This window comes from Dermacentor variabilis, chromosome 2, assembly GCF_050947875.1.
Source record: "Dermacentor variabilis isolate Ectoservices chromosome 2, ASM5094787v1, whole genome shotgun sequence".
Taxonomy (NCBI): domain Eukaryota; kingdom Metazoa; phylum Arthropoda; class Arachnida; order Ixodida; family Ixodidae; genus Dermacentor; species Dermacentor variabilis.
This window is the reverse complement of record NC_134569.1, coordinates 139,743,713-139,761,250: the sequence shown is the minus strand read 5'-3', so window position 1 is coordinate 139,761,250 and position 17,538 is coordinate 139,743,713. Positions and strand designations below refer to the sequence as shown.

The window sequence follows — 17,538 nt, the reverse complement described above, 5'->3', positions numbered from 1 at the left end:
CTACCCCTAAGGAAAGCAAAGGCCGCCATTTCTGCCGGAAAGGTGTTGTTGACTTCTTTTTTCTATCGTCAGGGGCCATTATTCATAGAATTTGCTAAGCCTGGAGAGACTATCAATCGTTTCCGATGTTATGAAACATTGGATCTGCTGCGTGTCGCACTAAAAAAAAACACCATGTAAAATTGAGGAGTGGGGTCATGGTGCTCCGCGACAATGCCCGTCCCCACGTTGCTGGTGTGGGTAATACAAAACTGGCAAAGTTCAAGTGGGAAACGCTGCAACATCCGCCATACAGCCCAGACCTCTCGGGTTGCGACTTCCACATTTTGGAGCATTAAAAAAAAACAGCTCAAGGGAACCATGTTCGTGTCGGACAATGACGTGAAATAGTCAGAGACATTTTGAAGCAACAACCCAAGGAGTTTTATTAGAATCACGCAACCAGCTAGTCAGTGGGACAAATGTCTAAATGCTCATTTGAGGCTACTTTTCAATAAAGTACCTTGTTTGTTATATATTAGCATTGACTCACTTTCATTTCCCTCGCCCTCATATATTTTGCAGAACTGCTGCTTTCTATATATTCTCTCTGTTGAGACTATAATTTTGGTGCAATTACTCACAATACACGACCAGTGACAGCTGCTTCTGCACAACACATTGGAACAAAGGACAGCGTCATTGAGATTGTTCCCTGGTCGTTGCATATGTACAAAAATGTAAACAAGTTTCTTGAATGACAGAGAGAGAGAAAGATGCAACTGAGAGAAAGGCAGGGAGGCTTATGAAGCTTTATAAAAGTATTTGTCCTCAACTTGTTCATTTCAAGGCCTTTACATTTTTCATATCAGCGGCATGAACTGCTTTGCTGGTTTGAAACTGACATAGTTCTTAAGTTCGTGTGATATTTGCTTTACGCATTAAATATACAGAAAACATGGAAGCATCGATATCAGTTATTTCCGGCGCAATTTTTCAGACATACGTGTATATTCTCAATGAAAAAATACACATTTTACTTGTCTTGACAGTGCGTAGCGTTCAAGAATTGGTTTGCAGCATCTTTGGCAATGGCAGCGCAGTTATTATTAATGTGTAATGTACTTGATCCCTGGAAAACCTCTATAAGGAGGAGGCCGAGCTGCAAATTGAGCCCCCTCCCTCCCGCCCCCGCCCCCCCCGAACAAAATTCCTGGCTATGTCACTGTAATCATATGAACAAATACACACTTTACTTGTCTTGACAGTGCGTAGCGTTCAAGAATTCGTTTGCAGCATCTTTGGCAATGGCAACGCACTTATTATTAATGTTTAATGTATTTGATCCCTGGACAACCTCTATAAGGAGGAGGCCGAGCTGCCTTCTCTTGGCTTCTCTTGGCACCCATTCTGTAACTCTAATCGCGCACCGGTTGTTCATCCTGCGCATTAGTTGGCCTACCCAGCTGCATTTTGTCTCTAAATGTCAATTAGAATATAGGCTATCTCCGTTAGCTCACTGGTCCACACCGCTCCCTTCCTTTGTCTTAGCGTTACGCCTAATATTATTCGTTCCATCGCTCATTGCGTGGTCCTCAGCTTGTTCTCGAGGTTCTTTGTCAGCCTCCAAGTTTCTTCCCCATATTTTAACACGGGTAGAATGTATTGATTGTACACTTTTCTTTTCAATGATAGTGGTAAGCTCCCAGTGTTAAGGTTCCGTATGCACTCCAACCCATTTTTGTTCTTCTGTAAGTTTACTCCTAATGATCAGGATCCTCTGTGAGCAATTGACCTATATAAACGTACTCATTTACGCACTCTAGAGGCTGACTGGTGATCTTGAAATTTTGTTCCCTTGCCTGGCTAATGGACATTATCGTTACAGTCAGCACATTAATCCTCAATCCCACTCTTACACTTTCTCTGTCAAAGCCCTCAATCATTTGTTGCAGTTCCTTCCCAGCATGGCTGAATAGGACAATGTCATCAGTAAACCAACGGTTGCTGTAACATTCGTCGTTTGTCCTAACTACTAAGCCTTTATATAGTTTGATAGCTTGAATACTTCTTCCAAGCATGCGGCGAATAGCATTGGAGATATTGCGTGTCCTTGACGTCTCCCGTTTCTTTATAGGTATCTTTCGACTCTTGTCGTGGAGCACCAAGCTACGTGGGCAATCTTTGTAGATATTTCCCAAGATATTTACGTATGCCTCCAGTACTCCTTGATTAGGTTACGCTTCTATCACTGCTTGTATCTCTACTGATTCAAACGCCTTTTCATAATGTATGAAAGGAATCTAGAGAGGTTTATTATACTATGCATGTTTCTCGATTGCCTGATTGATAACATGAATGTGATTCATTGTAGAGTATCACTTCCTAAAGCCAACCTGTTCTCGTGGTTGGCTGAAGTCATGTTTTGCACTTATTATATTATTTTCTTTATTGTTTTATTTAGTACATACTGCAGACCTTTCGGTCCATGCAGAGGGGCAATTGAATGCATACAAACAAAAGAACAAATTAGGAACAAGCATATACAAATTTATACAATTTTTATTCCCACTGCGTGTGCAAACTGTCGTTCCAGTCTGATATTGTTCTGGGAAAAAAAGAAAATTTAAACGTGTCAGTTCGAGCATATTAGGGTGTTTGTGAGTCCGGATGATGCCGTCTTTTGTGCCGTGTTATTGCAGGCATTATGTACGTCGGTGGTTTATTTCAAGCCTGTTGTTTAGAAGAAGGGAAAGGAATTCAAGCCATAGCAGCTTTCGGCGTGATTCAAAAGTGGGCATGTAATTTTCTGTCATCATTTTAGAGGGAGAGGCCAATCTTGCGAGTTTATGAAATGTAAACCTAACTGCCTTTCTTTGTATTATTTCAAGACGCACGATATTTGATTTAGTGTAAGGATCCCATAATATACATGCATACTCTAACCTTGCTTTAATAAATATAAAATAACACAGCAATTTCCCATTAGGACGGGCATTTTTCAGTTTGTGTCTTAGGAAACAGAGTTTGCGGAAAGCAGAAGAACAAATATCATTAATGTGCACGTTCCATCACAATGTGGAAGTCAAAGTAAGAACTAAGTATTTCTAAATGTTAGTTTCACGCAGAGCTGAAAAACCTAGCGTATAAGAAAAAGTTAGTGGTTTTTTTACGAGTAATACGAAGAAATACGGATTTATCAGCGTTAATAAACATACCCCATTCATTACACCACTTCAATATGTTATTTAAATTCTTTTCGAGGACAGTGTGATCATTCTGACAGGTTATATCACTGTACAAAATACAATCATCGGCAAACAGTCCAATTTGCACACCAGCAGTTATGGTTTTGACAATGTCAGTTATATAGAATAAAAACAATAAAGGCCCCAAGACACTACTTTCGGCACCCCTGATGTGACTGGGAGAGTGGGCGAGCTATGTTGACCTGTTATAACGTACTGAGTGCGTTTGCTCAGGTAAGCAATAAACCAGTTTATGAAAATGTCAGGTATGCCAATAATTCTAAGATTGAAGATTAACGTGCGGAACCTTATCGAAGGCTTTTCTGAAATCTAAAAATATTACATCTATTTGGCAATTATTGTCTATAGATAATGCAAACGAATGAATCACTGATACAAATTGCGTTACAGACGAATAAGCCTTTTTGAAGCCATGCTGAAACTCCGTGAGCCCATTGTTTTCAGCCAAGAATTCTTTATATAGTTTGCCACGATGTGCTCCAAGAGCTTGCAGCATTGTGATGTCAGTGAAATGGGACGATAATTTTGTAATCTTAATCGATCTCCTTTTTTAAATATTAAAACAACTCGGGCCACTCTCCATTCATCGGGCAGTTGTGCCGACAGCACAGAAACAGAAAAAATTCGTACAAGAAAGCTGGCAATAAGTTCGGGATAAAGTTTTAGAAAGATGTTTGGGATTTCGTCAGGACCACAAGAAGCTTTGGTTTTCAGGTTTGCCAACATGTTGAAAATTCCAGCATAAGAAATAGAATCCACATCAAATACCTGTTTCACTGGAAGCCTAGTAAGGAAATCATCTGACACTGCAAAGGTAGTTTGAAAGTACTAATTAAAGGTCGTGCTATGTCTTCGTCATTAGTTATTGATGTGCCCTCAATTATTATCTGTGAAATTGGTTTCTTTCTTTCCTTCATATGGTCGCAGAATTTTGTAGGATCATTTTTAATAAACTAAGGCCGAGAGTTGTTATAATAGTAACTTTTTGCAGCAGTCACCTTCTGTTCGAGAGAATTCTGCGCCTCTTTTACTTAACAGGATTACAATGCTTTCTGTTTAACCTTTTTACCTTGCGTTTAATATGAATACCATTGTGTGTCATCCAAGGTGTATGTTTGCGAACTTTCTTATTTTTACTGGGGATGAATTTGTTCATGCAGTAGTCGCACATGATTTTGAATCGTGAACCGTTAAAAAGCGAGGCGGGGAGACATAGTCAACGCGGCAGGTGCGCTGCGGCTAAAACCGTTTCTCACCTATGGCTAGCTGCTCGCCGCGCTCGCAGCGCCGCTTCACCACCGCCCATTGGTAGCTATTGGCGACCTCCGCTCCAGTACTTTTATTTAAACCTCCTTGGCAGGTACGCGGATTCCCTATCTTATCAGTGTGCTGATAAGATCAACAAGGCAGTTTTCCATGTGCTCTATGATGGACACATCATAGGCATGAGAATAATCTTTGCAGCCAAGCACTGAGGAATAGTTTTGCGCCATCTGTACAACTGGTAAGGTAATGCTCACTATGCGGTGGTCGGGAAGTCCTTCTTCGATACAAACAAAATATTCCGAGAAATCCTGGCTAAGAAATACCAAGTCGAGAATGGAACTGCAAATGCCCTGTATGCGTGTCGGCTTGCGTACCACCTGCTTCAGGTTATAAGATAGCATAATATTGAAGGCAATGTTGGTGTGCTTGCTGAAGGCGCTTCCAGTATTAAGACGCTCCCAGTCGATGTTCGGTAAATTAAAGTCACCTACCAATATCATCTTATTCTTACTGTGCCTGTTCAGATCATCCTCTAATTTTTGTAAGTATTCGGGAGTAGTATCCGGTGGCCTGCATATGGCGTAAACAATAAATCTGTGACCCCAAGAGCTTATCTTGACGCGCAAACATCGAATCTCAGGGATATCTTCGAAGAGATGGGCAGAAATGCCATTTCTGATCAGGACGGCAACACTGTCCCCTCCCCTCCCCCCCCGCGCCCCCCACCCTGGTGCGCCTGGCTTTTCGGATAGGAAGGAGGAAATATATCGTCACTTATTTCATCATGTAGCCAAGTCTCAGTTAAGAACGTAATATGATGATCATGCTTCAGTAATAAAATTTCCAAAGCAACAGTTTTATTTTTAATACTACGGGCACTGACATTAATCAGTCTGAGCTGCTCATGTGGCCCTTGGGGAGCACGTCAATCCTGTGAGTTTGAGGAATGGTTTAGTCCGTTTGTTGTGGGAGTCCGAAGGGAGCTTAAGGGAATTTGTACGCGTCTGTTTAGGCATTCATCCCAATAAAAAGCGTCCCTGCCAATCTTAGGCTTATCATGGATCAATGAAGCTCTTTTTTTAAGCAGCCGGTCTTCTTTACGGCTGTTCCACAGGAGTTTTCTTTTTTTCAATGTGGAAGGGGAATAATCGTTCTGAATGTAGATGTCAGACCCTTTGAGTTTCTTGCAGTTTGCAAAAATTGCCTTCTTTTCACTGTAATCCCGACTGTAAATTATGACCGGTCGGTTTCCTTCGTTTTTCCTAGCCTATGTATTTGACCAATAGACTCACATTTCACACCCAGGTTGCCTTGGAATACTTCTTTTACAATCTTTTCCTTCATGTAGGCTTATCTTGGTAAATATTTTATGCAGTACTGAAGTAAGCTAATAGGCCTATAATTTTTCAATTCTTCAACGTCTCTCTTTTTGTTGATTAGTATATTTTTGGAATTTTTGCGGTTCTCTGAAACCCTTGAAGTCGTGAGACATTTCGTATAAAGGGCCGCAAGTTTTTCATGCATAATATCTACTCCATCTTTGATTAAGTCGACGGTTATTTTATCTTCTCCTGCCACTTTTTCCCCGGTTCTGTCTTGCAAGGCCTTTCGAACGTCGTCGCTAGATATAGAGAGAGCCTCTGAATCCTGTTCATAATACTACGAATGGTAGTAGGGTGGCTGTTCTGGGTAGTGTGCAGGTCAGTATGGAATTCTTCCGCTGATTTCACTATATGTTGCCACTACTGAACATATTAGCCTTCTTATCTTTCAGTGCATACATCTTACCTTGTCCTAGGCCAAGTTTTGTTATCACTGATTTCATGTTGTGGCCATTTTTTTGCTTCCCCAGCATTACTCACTTTATAATTTCGAATATCACTTAATTTCTCCTTGTTGATCAGTTTTTAGAGTTCCGCAAGTTCTCTTCGATGTCTTTAGTTGGACACTTCCATGCTTTATCATTTCTTCATTAGGTCGTTTGTTCTTTGGGGAAGCTTACCTACTGGTTGCCTTGGTGACTTACCTCCCATTTAAAAGGCAGCTTCTTAAGCCATCGTAGTTAGGCTTTCATCCATTACCTTTATGCCATCTCATCTCTTTTCTAAAGCTGCATATTTGATTGCAAGCGCCCGCCTTCATTGGTCTGCTTTTACTCTTACTGCGCCTAGGCTGGCCAGTTTCCTCTTCACTAATTTTACTCGTTCTCTGTTCGTATAAGCGAAATCCTGGCCCTCACTAACCTATGATCAAAGCACTTTACCCCACCTAGCACTTCTACATCCTGCACTATGCTAGGATCGGCAGAAATTATGAAATCAATTTCATTTATTGTTTCACCATTAGGGATTTTCCAGATCCACTTCCTTTTTCCACGATTCTTGAAGAAAGTATTCATTATTTGGAGCTTATTCCTTACCGCGAATTCTACCAACATCTCTCCTTAAGTTTTCTTAGAACCGATGCCGTAGTTTCCAATTGCTTGTCCACGATCCTGCTTTTTTCCCACTTTTGCATTGAAGCCGCCCATGACTACACTATACTGAGTTTTCACTTTTCTCATCGCTTGTTTCCCATCTTTATAAACCTGTTCTATTTCTTCATCATCGCGACTGGAGGTTGTAGCGTATAGGCTTGAAGTAATCTCATTCTATACCCCCAATTTAGATTTATTACGACTACGGCTACCCTCTCATTAATGCTGTACGCTATGTTCTTATGGATTAGGCATCCTACCCTTTATTATTACTTATCTAGAAGTCCTGTGTAGCAGGGGACGGGCCCGTTAATCAGCACTGTATAAGCCTCACCAATTCTTCTAACCTCACGAAGGCCAGTAATATCTCAAGCAATGCCTGATAGTTCCTGAAACAGTCCTTCTAAGCAGCCTCCACTCGAGAGGGTTAGTGTATTGAACGCTGCCAGGTTCACTTTCCAGTGGCGGCCTGTCCGAGTTCAGATATTCTTAGCAGCCTCTGCTGTGTTACAGGTTATACCGCCAGCTTGGTCAGGCGCTTTTGAGCTGCTGGGGACTGAGGGCCATGGGTTAATTATATAACTCATGAGGGATATGGTGGCCAAATACTGCACCCGAGAGGCGAATTGCTGTTCTGATGAGGGAGTGTCTTTTGTTGAATCTTAGTGGGCCTTCTTAATTTCATTACACCAGGACTAGAATAGGCCCACAGGCTCTCCGCATTTTTCTTTTTTGGCCTCCTTAGGCGCCACTCCAAGCCTGAAGACGTAGTGAACTGGAGGGGGTTATAGCTCGATGATTTACCTCTGCTCCAAGCTACCGCCCCACTCACATAGCTGCGCATACAACACTTCCAATGGGACACTCCAAACAAAAAGAGCGGGGGGGATATGAACTTCCGACTACAGCAAACGAGCAAGCAAGTTAGCTTAGTCGCATAACACTCTAAGCCGCGAGGCCACCTTGTGGCACAGAAGACCAGCCCAGAGCATTCTACATGCCTAAAAACTCCCTTGAATTATCCGCCATATACGGGTTTATGTAGAATTATTTCTAAATGGTTCCAACATCGGGCTGCCGGAATCTCAATATGCAGGTGCCCATGAACTGATTATTTTTTAAGCACCAGTCATACAGAACCTTCACCGATGTTGATGGTTACAAGGACAACGCTAAATGAAACAAAATAAAGGTGATTGCATTGTTATCTGACATCTGACTTCTTATTATTGACTACTTCCGCTTTAGTACTCGCGGTAACCGTTAAAAAGCGAGGCGGGGAGACATAGTCAACGCGGCGGGTGCGCTGCGGCTAAAACCGTTTCTCACCTATGGCTAGTTGCTCGCCGCGCTCGCAGCGCCGCTTCACCACCGCCCATTGGTAGCTATTGGCGACCTCCGCTCCAGTACTTTTATTTAAACCTCCTTGGCAGGTACGCGGATTCCCTATTCTCCCTCTTCGTGTTGATTTCTTGTGCGCACTTGCCAATCGATAAACACGGCCCGCAACACAAGTGCCAAATCGCTCGCGTTCCAACGCAGTCGTGTCTAGCGGTCTGATGAAATGCTCGAACAGAGTCCGACTGTTTTTTGCGATGGCTATAGAAGGCATCCGCGTGCGGTACTTGGCTCTAGAAGCGCCGACTGCAAAAACGAAACGAAGCGACACCGGGTGCATCATCATGACGCCCTGCTGAATGCCGTGCTTGAGCGCATTGGATTTGCGGCAGAACGAACGCGCAACGACGATTTAACTGTTTTTGGGCGCCAATTCCTTGCCCCACACACACATTCACTGATGATGCCATTAGCGCGAAACGGGCTGACAGTCAGTTGGCGAAAACAGCAGCGAGTACCAACTCCTATTGTCGCCACGATCTGGTAAAGGAGGCGACGGCGGCTCTTCATCTTCTGTGGAGGTACTTCGTAACGGCGTTTCACCATACGGATATATTATATTCCGAGCCTTTTCAGACGTCGTCGTAACACAGGGTCCATTCCAGCACACTTCGCAGGAGTACTGGCCGGCACGGCGGCAACAGCGAGCAACTGAGAAGTGCGGAGTATCGGTAACCGGAAGTGGACAGTGTTTTGAAAAGCACGTTGACTGATAACGTATTTCACGTGACATTTGGAGGAGCACTCGGCGAGGAGGAGTCCAGTCGGCGAACGGAGCGTAGCAAAGAGCGAAATGAGCGGGGGCACCATTTCGATCATCAAACGCCGCCGTTACAGCACTATTTCTAAAAATTCTCGCGGCTACGTGTTCGTTGCAGACTCGTGCACAACGGCAACACAACTAAATTCGACTTCTGGGTGGTTTTGGGGCCCTTTGAGGCCCCCTGTGAAATATTTGTTTCGGTGATGTTATGGCCCAAGAGCACAATGTGATGATGAGGAACGCCGTAGGGCGAGACTCCGGATTGATTCTGACGTGCACCCATGCAAGGTTCACGAGCGTATTTGCACTTTACCCCCATTCAGAATGCGACCGCCCTGCCTGCGTTTTGTTCCCACGACCTCATCCTCATCATCGGTAAGGTTAGCACCTGGGCCTAACCTTACAGCTTATGAATTGGACCTTAGCACTGCAGGTACGGCCCAATTCATGATGGGTAACATAGTGCTTATTTGTCTTTTGATTTTGCCCGTGCAAAGCAAGTATTGTGGTTGGCGCAGAACTCCTCCTAAGTAGTGAACCCCGAAAAATCCGTTCGCTGGTTCGAAGGAGCCGCTTATAAACGTCTCTTAGACCAGTGGCTTTCCAGCGGCGACATGGAAACCACACAGCTCCGGCAGTAGGAACATGCGCACTACCAGTTCTGCTACGGATGTGGCGGACTTGTCTCGCATGTACGGGCAAGTGGTTGCCGCAGCGGACAACGGGATCCTACCGCTGAATTTAGCTTACATGCTTATCGAGATTGGAAGTGAGCGGTTTAGCACTGTTTATGTCGTTATGCAGTGCAATACCGCACAAGCCCACAGCGGTACGGAAGAAAAGCAGATTTGCAGCATTGCTCCGCGTGATTTCTGGCAAGAAACTTCTCTTATCTCGAACATGTCTAAATTACACACCGCCCCGTGTTTAGTCAGCTACACTTCATGGAGTTTTCCCCGCGTTACCAGAGTGTTTAAACACTTTATGAGTGCCACTTGCCTCCCGAAAACATGGCTTTCTCAAACTTTTGGAGTAGTTCTTGTGGCGTTCTTACGCCAGTAGCGGCCGCTCTCAATATATGAATTAAGAAATGGTAGACATAGGAGTAGCCTTTCTTCTTTTTAGCCTGCGGCTGACGCAGATCACGATTATAGTTGTACGCACAAACTCAAAAAAGAAGAGCCATTGAAAGCGACGACTGCGACACGCGTCGGTAAATTCGACAGTAAGTACTTTCGTATCGCTATAAGCAATGGTAAACTTAAAGTCATCACTTCTGCTTAGGGACGTTAAATAAGGAGATACGATAATAAAAGCAGAATGACCACAACTGGCATTTAATGGAAGCTGCCATTTGCAGAAATCCGGAAAACCTTTCAATGTCGTAAACCGTAAAGTGGATCTGTCTGTGTATGACATACGTGTGAAGCTGCGAGACTCTACGTCTTAGGCTATGAAGACCCTCTCGGTCTCCTGTTCAGCGATAACTCAATAGCTGACTAAGCCGAAATTAAGCTTACGCTTCGTGTCCGTTTACGGCTTGGAGATGCCAGACGTATGTTGCACTTTCCACGCTGGCATTGTAATCGACTTGCGTAGCCGTTAAACAGTCAAGGTCACCGTCGTTGTCGATGTCGGAGAGTGCAAGACCGGCCCGAAAGCCTTCGAAAATCTGCCAAATAAAAAAAAATTACAGCAGCAAATTAACATTATTTCCAATAATTATATTACTTCGTCGTTAACTTTCACTCTTTCCGTGACAAACACTTCTGGAGAAATATTGCCACATGGCGAGAAAATAAGAGGACCACGAAGGTTCCTTCTACGAGCGTTAGCATTTCAGCGGGATCTCTTTCAGGTCGATCAGCTCTGCTAACGTTCTTCTGTCAAGAAGCAGGCAATCGTACGTAAGAAGTTTGGAGGAGGCGCGGGGTACCCCGCAACCCCCACCGAAACTGTAGTTCTGTCGACTCAAGTTCCTACTTACGTGGCGCCCTATCCTGCGTCACTTCGACCTGTAAGTTTTTTTTTTGCCGCCGAAATACATACTGACGTCATTGGCATAAGTATCGGACAACTATAGACGGAATCAGAACGCGTTGCTTCTGATTCCACTTGTTGTCTGAGCAATTCTCAGCGAAAAGTCACAGTCATGGAAACAGAATATCTCGCGGCTGTTCTGGCTGTTCAGATATTTCGTTGTTATAGTTACATTCGCCCATTAAAAATCATAGCCGATACCGTACGCTGGCTTGTAAGTCATCGAGATCCGTCTTGTCGTCTCGCACAATGGACTTTACGACTTCTAGAATAGAATTTCGGAGAAACCTACAGCCGATTGGATCTCTCGCCTGCCATCGGCAATGTCAGACTCCGATGAAGATGCCGTCGATGACTGTCGGTTTCCGATTGCTCAGTACTAGCAGACGTTATCATCATAGAGCAGGAACAGCGTAAAGACATAAAATTGTAACTTAGATTTTTTCACCGCCAGCACTTCGAGACCAAGTTGTCGATTTTCTATTTTAGTTGACTTGCTTTGTAAAACCAATTACTCAGTGAGTGGTGCTGAGTGAGTGGTGCAGTGAGTAAGGAACGCTATATCGTGTAGTGTCGCCGAGCTTAACTTGGTGGAAATAACGCGTAAGCAATAGAGACAAGAACATGCTCAACTACTATTTAGGCTAACAATTTCGGTTCCTGACCTTGCTTCCAGCTGTCTTCAGATGTAATATTCAGGAATTGCAAAATATGGATAAGAGAACGTATGACTGTTACTGTCAGGTGACATCATACATGCAATGTGCATTCAACCGCACAATAGTTTGAATGTGGGCTTGTTGGTATTCTGCTAGCGTATGAAAGAACGCGGACACAAGAGGACGCATAAACACACACACACACACACGGAGCCAACTTCTAACAGGAATTTATTTTCAGAAGCAACAGTTTCCAAGCGCAGTTTATTTTCAAGCTGAAGGCATAATGGCCAGCGCTTTCTTAATATCAACTGGTATTGGAAGATAGCGCCGGGTGTGTGCATACGCGTCTTCTTGTTTGCGTGTTTCTGCTTGTGCTACTGGAAAAGCTCACGTTGTCAATCCCACACTACGCACTCTACTGTAGGACGGAGTTGGCAATTGTCTCATTATATTCAATCACCATCAAGCCATAAGCATCAGTTTAGAGTCATTTATGGTCAATCATATAAACAATACTAATTGCTTAGCAGCAATTCTGCATTCCCTTCTCTGCTGAACTATCAGTACAACTCTCCAGAGACTGGCCATTTCGTATAGAATACTAAAGGCTTTGGAGTACAAATGAAAATGTCCCCCTACGGGTTGCAAAATTATCGCGCTGCTCCCCGATGGACGCAAGGAACACATTAACTAAAGAAAACAAGACAACGGGTGACACAGTAGCTACAGAGGTGACGCTCCGCTGTAGCATAAAGACTCACTTTTGAGGCTGCAGAATGGTACCGAGGATATAACTTGCATGAAGGCAAAAATAAAGCACAAGTCTATAAGCTGCATATGTATGAAATATAGAAGCGGCAAAGTGAGAGTGAGAACGAGAAGTTGCACAGGCTAGGCGGTGTTATTTACTGGTTTGAGCGCTGCTTCTTGTGCTGCACTAGGGAAGGGACAGAATAAGTTAAAAAAGTAGACAGCGGGAAGAACAGGTTACGGCTCCCATTTTCTGATAGCAATTATATGCCGCTGCATTCTGCTAGCGATTATATGACGCTGCAAGCGAATTTTCATTGTTGTAGACGTCTCCATCGCTGCAGAGCTCTGCATATATTTCGGTATGTACATACTCAATGCTTATCAATTCCACATATGTCGGATATATTGCTAAATGATTCAATCACTAAATTTGCTCTAAGCTGGTATTAAGTTATTGACTAAATTATTCCTCAACCTTTTAAGAATATCAGCCCACAGACAAATGAAATGTAACATAGCAATCGCAGCATATGTCTGTTGTGAATCTTTTCACACTAATAAATACTAAAAGTGCAAAACATTATCAGCGTTCTAACCTGTGAGCGGCGTCATTGTAGGCCCTACACTACGTGTTACAGCATTTGAGAGTTTTACGCAGGTCCGTGTTAGTCGGACCTGCGTATAATTAAAACACCACCAAAAAAAAATTCAAGCACAACGCTAAGCCGTGCTATCGCAGTCAGTGCTTCATAGTTCTGGCGAAACTGCAATATTTTTTTCAATCCGTCAAAACAGGTCATCTAGGCTGCTGGAATTGAAGAAAGAGAGCAAAGCCTTATGGCTTAGTACAACACATATACACCAGGCCATGGTCGGAGGAACTTTTCTAAAATAGCTGGCGTATAATTTTCCAAAACGGTCCGAAAGGAAAGCCTCTGATCTTTCTGTGATCAACAGTCACCTAATAGATCCGTCAAAATATTTCCGCCGCATATTTTCCCACCAACCATTGCAATTATGTATGAAAAGGGATTCGTGAAACGTACAGCAATTATCGTAGCTAATGGTTCAAATAATCGAAGCTTATTGTTTCATACCACACTGCGTTTGTCTCTGCATATTCTTGTCAAGACGTAACATCAACGTTTTTTTATGTGGCTGTGTAGTCCAGCGCATGCATCGGACTGACGCGAACCTCTACGCATGAACGTCATGACAAACAGGTCTGTCGATTTTGACGTGTGTAAAACTGTCACGCAACACGCGGCGCCAAGCGCATGTTTTCCGCCTCAGAACTGCGCCGATAGCAAAGGCGATGCAATGTCACATAGCCTGTCAATGCGCTAGATGATACGAGGAAAAGATGACTGGTGGTGCTCTGTAGCTTTTATAAGTAAATTGTGGCCACGTGATTCAACGCACGTGTCAAGCATCCTGAAGACATAGCTTGAACAAGGGAAGGCCTGGTACACAAGCTTCTTCTCATTTTTTTTAAACATGTGCCTGCGGCGTAAAAAATTCACACCGTGAGCTGTAGGAGCGCCTCCTCAGGAGCTTCATTTTCGGCAGTACGCACTTGAGGGTTCGTACCTTACGAAGAGGCGCAATAACATGTCCTAAAAAGTAAACACGGGTGCCGAGACTAAGCGGCGCTCATGTCACATCCCTTGACCCCTGGTACAATGCGATGCTGGTGGTTCTAACGATGATAATTTATTTACATCTCCTTTAAAACGAGGCGGTCACCGTCACCTAGCCTGCGTGAGTTGACCAGGCCCAGTTTCATGCAACATGCAACTGCTACATGCACCTCCTACATGTCGAAACACTTGGTGGAATACAATGCAAGTGCAATGAAAAACTTACACGTATCGACGCTACGCAGCGCGCAAATCAAGTTGCGACTAACGTTACTGTACTTGGCTACCTGAGGGAGCCATATACAGAAGTTCGCGAGGTCGATCTGCCTTAAGTAAGCGTAATTTCAAGATTTAGATTTTTGCTAACTCCTGATGATATCGGTTTTCATTCCTCACCACATAGACCACCATGTGCCGAACCCTGGTTTGCATTTCCCGCCAACATGCTATCAGGTGAAGTGTAAGGACCATCCCAAATAATGCAATGGTGGGACTCAAATTCTAAATTCTTTTTCGCAGTGAAAACGCAAATTACTTCGATTAAAATTTCCGTGGCGAAAGGTTTTATTCTTCTCAATGACATCCGCTCTTCTGCTTACTTCTTTGCATGGACCACATTAGTGTGGTACTAACGTCTATACATAGGCCAAAAGAGCATTTTTGCCAAAATTTAGGCTATTATTTTGGAGCCTGTGAACATCCCATATTCGAATATACAATTTTAGAAAATATTACGTTTTATGAAAAGCTCTCCAAGATAGTTTCAAATTTTCTTCCCTGACTACTGCGTTCTGTGAAGAATTTCGCAAGAACGCTAGAATCTGCGCATTTTCACTTCGACGCTAAGGGGAAAAAACACGAAGTTTTTTTTTTGTGAAACAGCTTATAAGGAAACAATAATGTTGAGGTAAAGAATAACTCGAAATTTTGAAATAATACGCAATACCGTAGATTTATGGCGAATTTCTTTTTTGCACCTAGTTTTCCGTAATTTCGTGAAATTCAAATGGCGCTCACGCGGGCAAACATTTTTTTCCATTCAAAACACTTTGAGGACATACTGTTCAAGAAATGCTTATAGACTGGTAATTCTTTCGTAATTATTTGAGAGAAATTATTTTTCTCGAGCACCATGTTTGGGACAGTTGGCGTAATCCCGTTGGGACGGACCGTTCAGCAGCGCTTACACGTGAGCAAAAACCGTCGTCGTCTGTAATACCTAGGCAAACGCATATTATCAGTGTTCTTTGTTTATATATATATATATATATATATATATATATGTATATGTATATGTATAGTGCCTTCCTGCTATGGTCTCAGTAGAGACTGGCAGTATTGTAAATAAATAAAATAAATAAAATAAGGAAGAGTCCGCACCAAAAAGTCGTCAGATCTCGCAAAACTCTATAGAAAATTCCGCAAACGTTTTTCTCGCGACTCTCTCGCATGCGCACTACACGGGGCGAATACGAACAAGAATCTGTTGTGAAGGTACTGGCAGTTCTTAGACATAGGAACGATGTTGCCAACACATGCATGACTAACTTCACTGGAGAAAGCGGATGGAGGCTCAATTCTGTAGTGTAGTAGTAATAAACAGCTAATTAGCTCACGCAGCTTAGGTGATTTGTTTACGCACCAAATCTAAAGAAATTTCATACGAAGTAATCATAAGCATCGTGGTTATCATGACAAAATTCCAGGAATGCTGTGCGGCCATTACCCACTACGCGGTGGGCACAAAAGCGAGTGATATTCCAGACTAAATGGACATGAGCGCAAGCAGGCAATATGGATCGCTCACCTTCCCCACATCCGGAAATTCAGGCTGGAGCTGGTTCTTAGCGTTGCCCAAAATAAGAGGCAGAGAAAACACTCCGATAACAACAGATATTCTGGGAAGTCGTTGCATGTTTAGCATTAGAGCAGAGTTTAGTGTCGGAACAATTGTGCCGACCCTTTATACAGAATTCGCAGTGTTTCGCTATTGGCTATTGCGCCCATGTCATCCTGGCTTGATATCAAAAACAATAATGTCATTATGAGCGAGGGTGCTATTCTGTAAGCGTCCTCCTTAGGTGGACAAGTTGATTTCGTCTGCTGCTGAAGGGCTGATTCACCGGGACCGCCTATATACTTCACACGCGTACAAAAACCCGGCTAATAAAAACTTCAGTGTAGGAATAAGTGGACACGCCGACTATGTTGACCTAAAAAGTTCCCCCCGCTGCCCCGAACTGCTTCAATTTCTGCTACGTGTGTTATGTTAGCTAAGCTCGCCATATGAAAAAAAAATACCACTCGCATTTCAAAAGGAGACCTCGTCAGAATGAAACTCGGGCTTCCCGAACAACCTTTTGGAATAACTGTATATTTACTGCAGGTTGTCCCACTTGTGTCTGACAGTGGCAGAGTGAAACTCGAGTTTGGGAGATCAGCTTTTGTAATAACTCTCTAGGTACAAGTTTTCCTTCTCTTGTGTGATAGTGCTAGATTAAAACTCTAGTTCACAAACCAACATTTCGAAGTAACTGTCTACAAACGAACCACGAGTTGTCTCTCTTGTGACTGATAGAGTCAGATTGAAACTCAGGTTTGCAAAGAATTTACTGGAATAACTGCCCACGTACGACACGTTGTCCATCTCGTGTCTGACCGTACGACTATGGCAAAATGTGGTGTTATTGCTTGGCTTGATTGCATTCCAGTTAAGGAACAATGAACGCAGGCAAGCCTCAACTGCCAGGGTACTCATGCCAGCACTTCCACAATGCTGGGGAATACATTATTTATTTTTTTTATTTATTTATTGATACTGCAATCCCCACCGGGATTTTAGCAGGGTGGGTTACAATACATGAGAGAAAATACAACATAACGGCAAACGAAATATATGTACATGCCTAGGTCACAGTCAAGAAAGAATAAAAGAAAAATTAAGCAAAACATTTATCAAATGTGCAAATGAAATAGACGAACACTCAACGCATACATCATATAGACAGTCACTATAATATAACCAATTATGTTTCAGCCATCAAGAAGGGACACGAAAGCTCACAAAGAGTCTGCTTGAACGATACAGCTGTTGAGATTATTCCAGTCTCTGACTGTTCGTGGAAAAAAATGAATACTTGAAAGAGTCATTATGAGAACGAAAAGGTGTTATTGTTAGTTCATGTCTTTGGCGTGTCGAATAACCGGAAGAAAATGTAATCCATTCGCTAACGTCGACTTTATAGTGCCCCCTGACTAATTGATATAAAAATTTTAGTCGCGATGAGCGGTT

The 17,538-nt window shown here is 43.1% G+C and overlaps 1 protein-coding gene across 2 annotated transcripts in view; it reads right to left on the bottom strand.

The window, feature by feature from the left end:
- Positions 1-16,371, bottom strand: part of LOC142572781 (uncharacterized) — a 37,103-nt gene extending 20,732 nt beyond the window's left edge. The window contains exons 1-2 of one of the 2 annotated variants that reach the window (XM_075682132.1): positions 16,054-16,332; positions 10,672-10,823 (exon numbers count right to left, since the gene is read on the bottom strand). In XM_075682132.1, the coding sequence (XP_075538247.1) occupies positions 10,672-10,823; positions 16,054-16,170 (269 nt within the window). In that variant the 5' untranslated portion in view covers positions 16,171-16,332. Of the gene's footprint in view, positions 1-10,671; positions 10,824-16,053 lie in introns of both variants that reach the window. The other variant, XM_075682133.1, reaches the window with a different exon arrangement.
- Between the last annotated feature and the right edge of the window lie 1,167 nt (positions 16,372-17,538).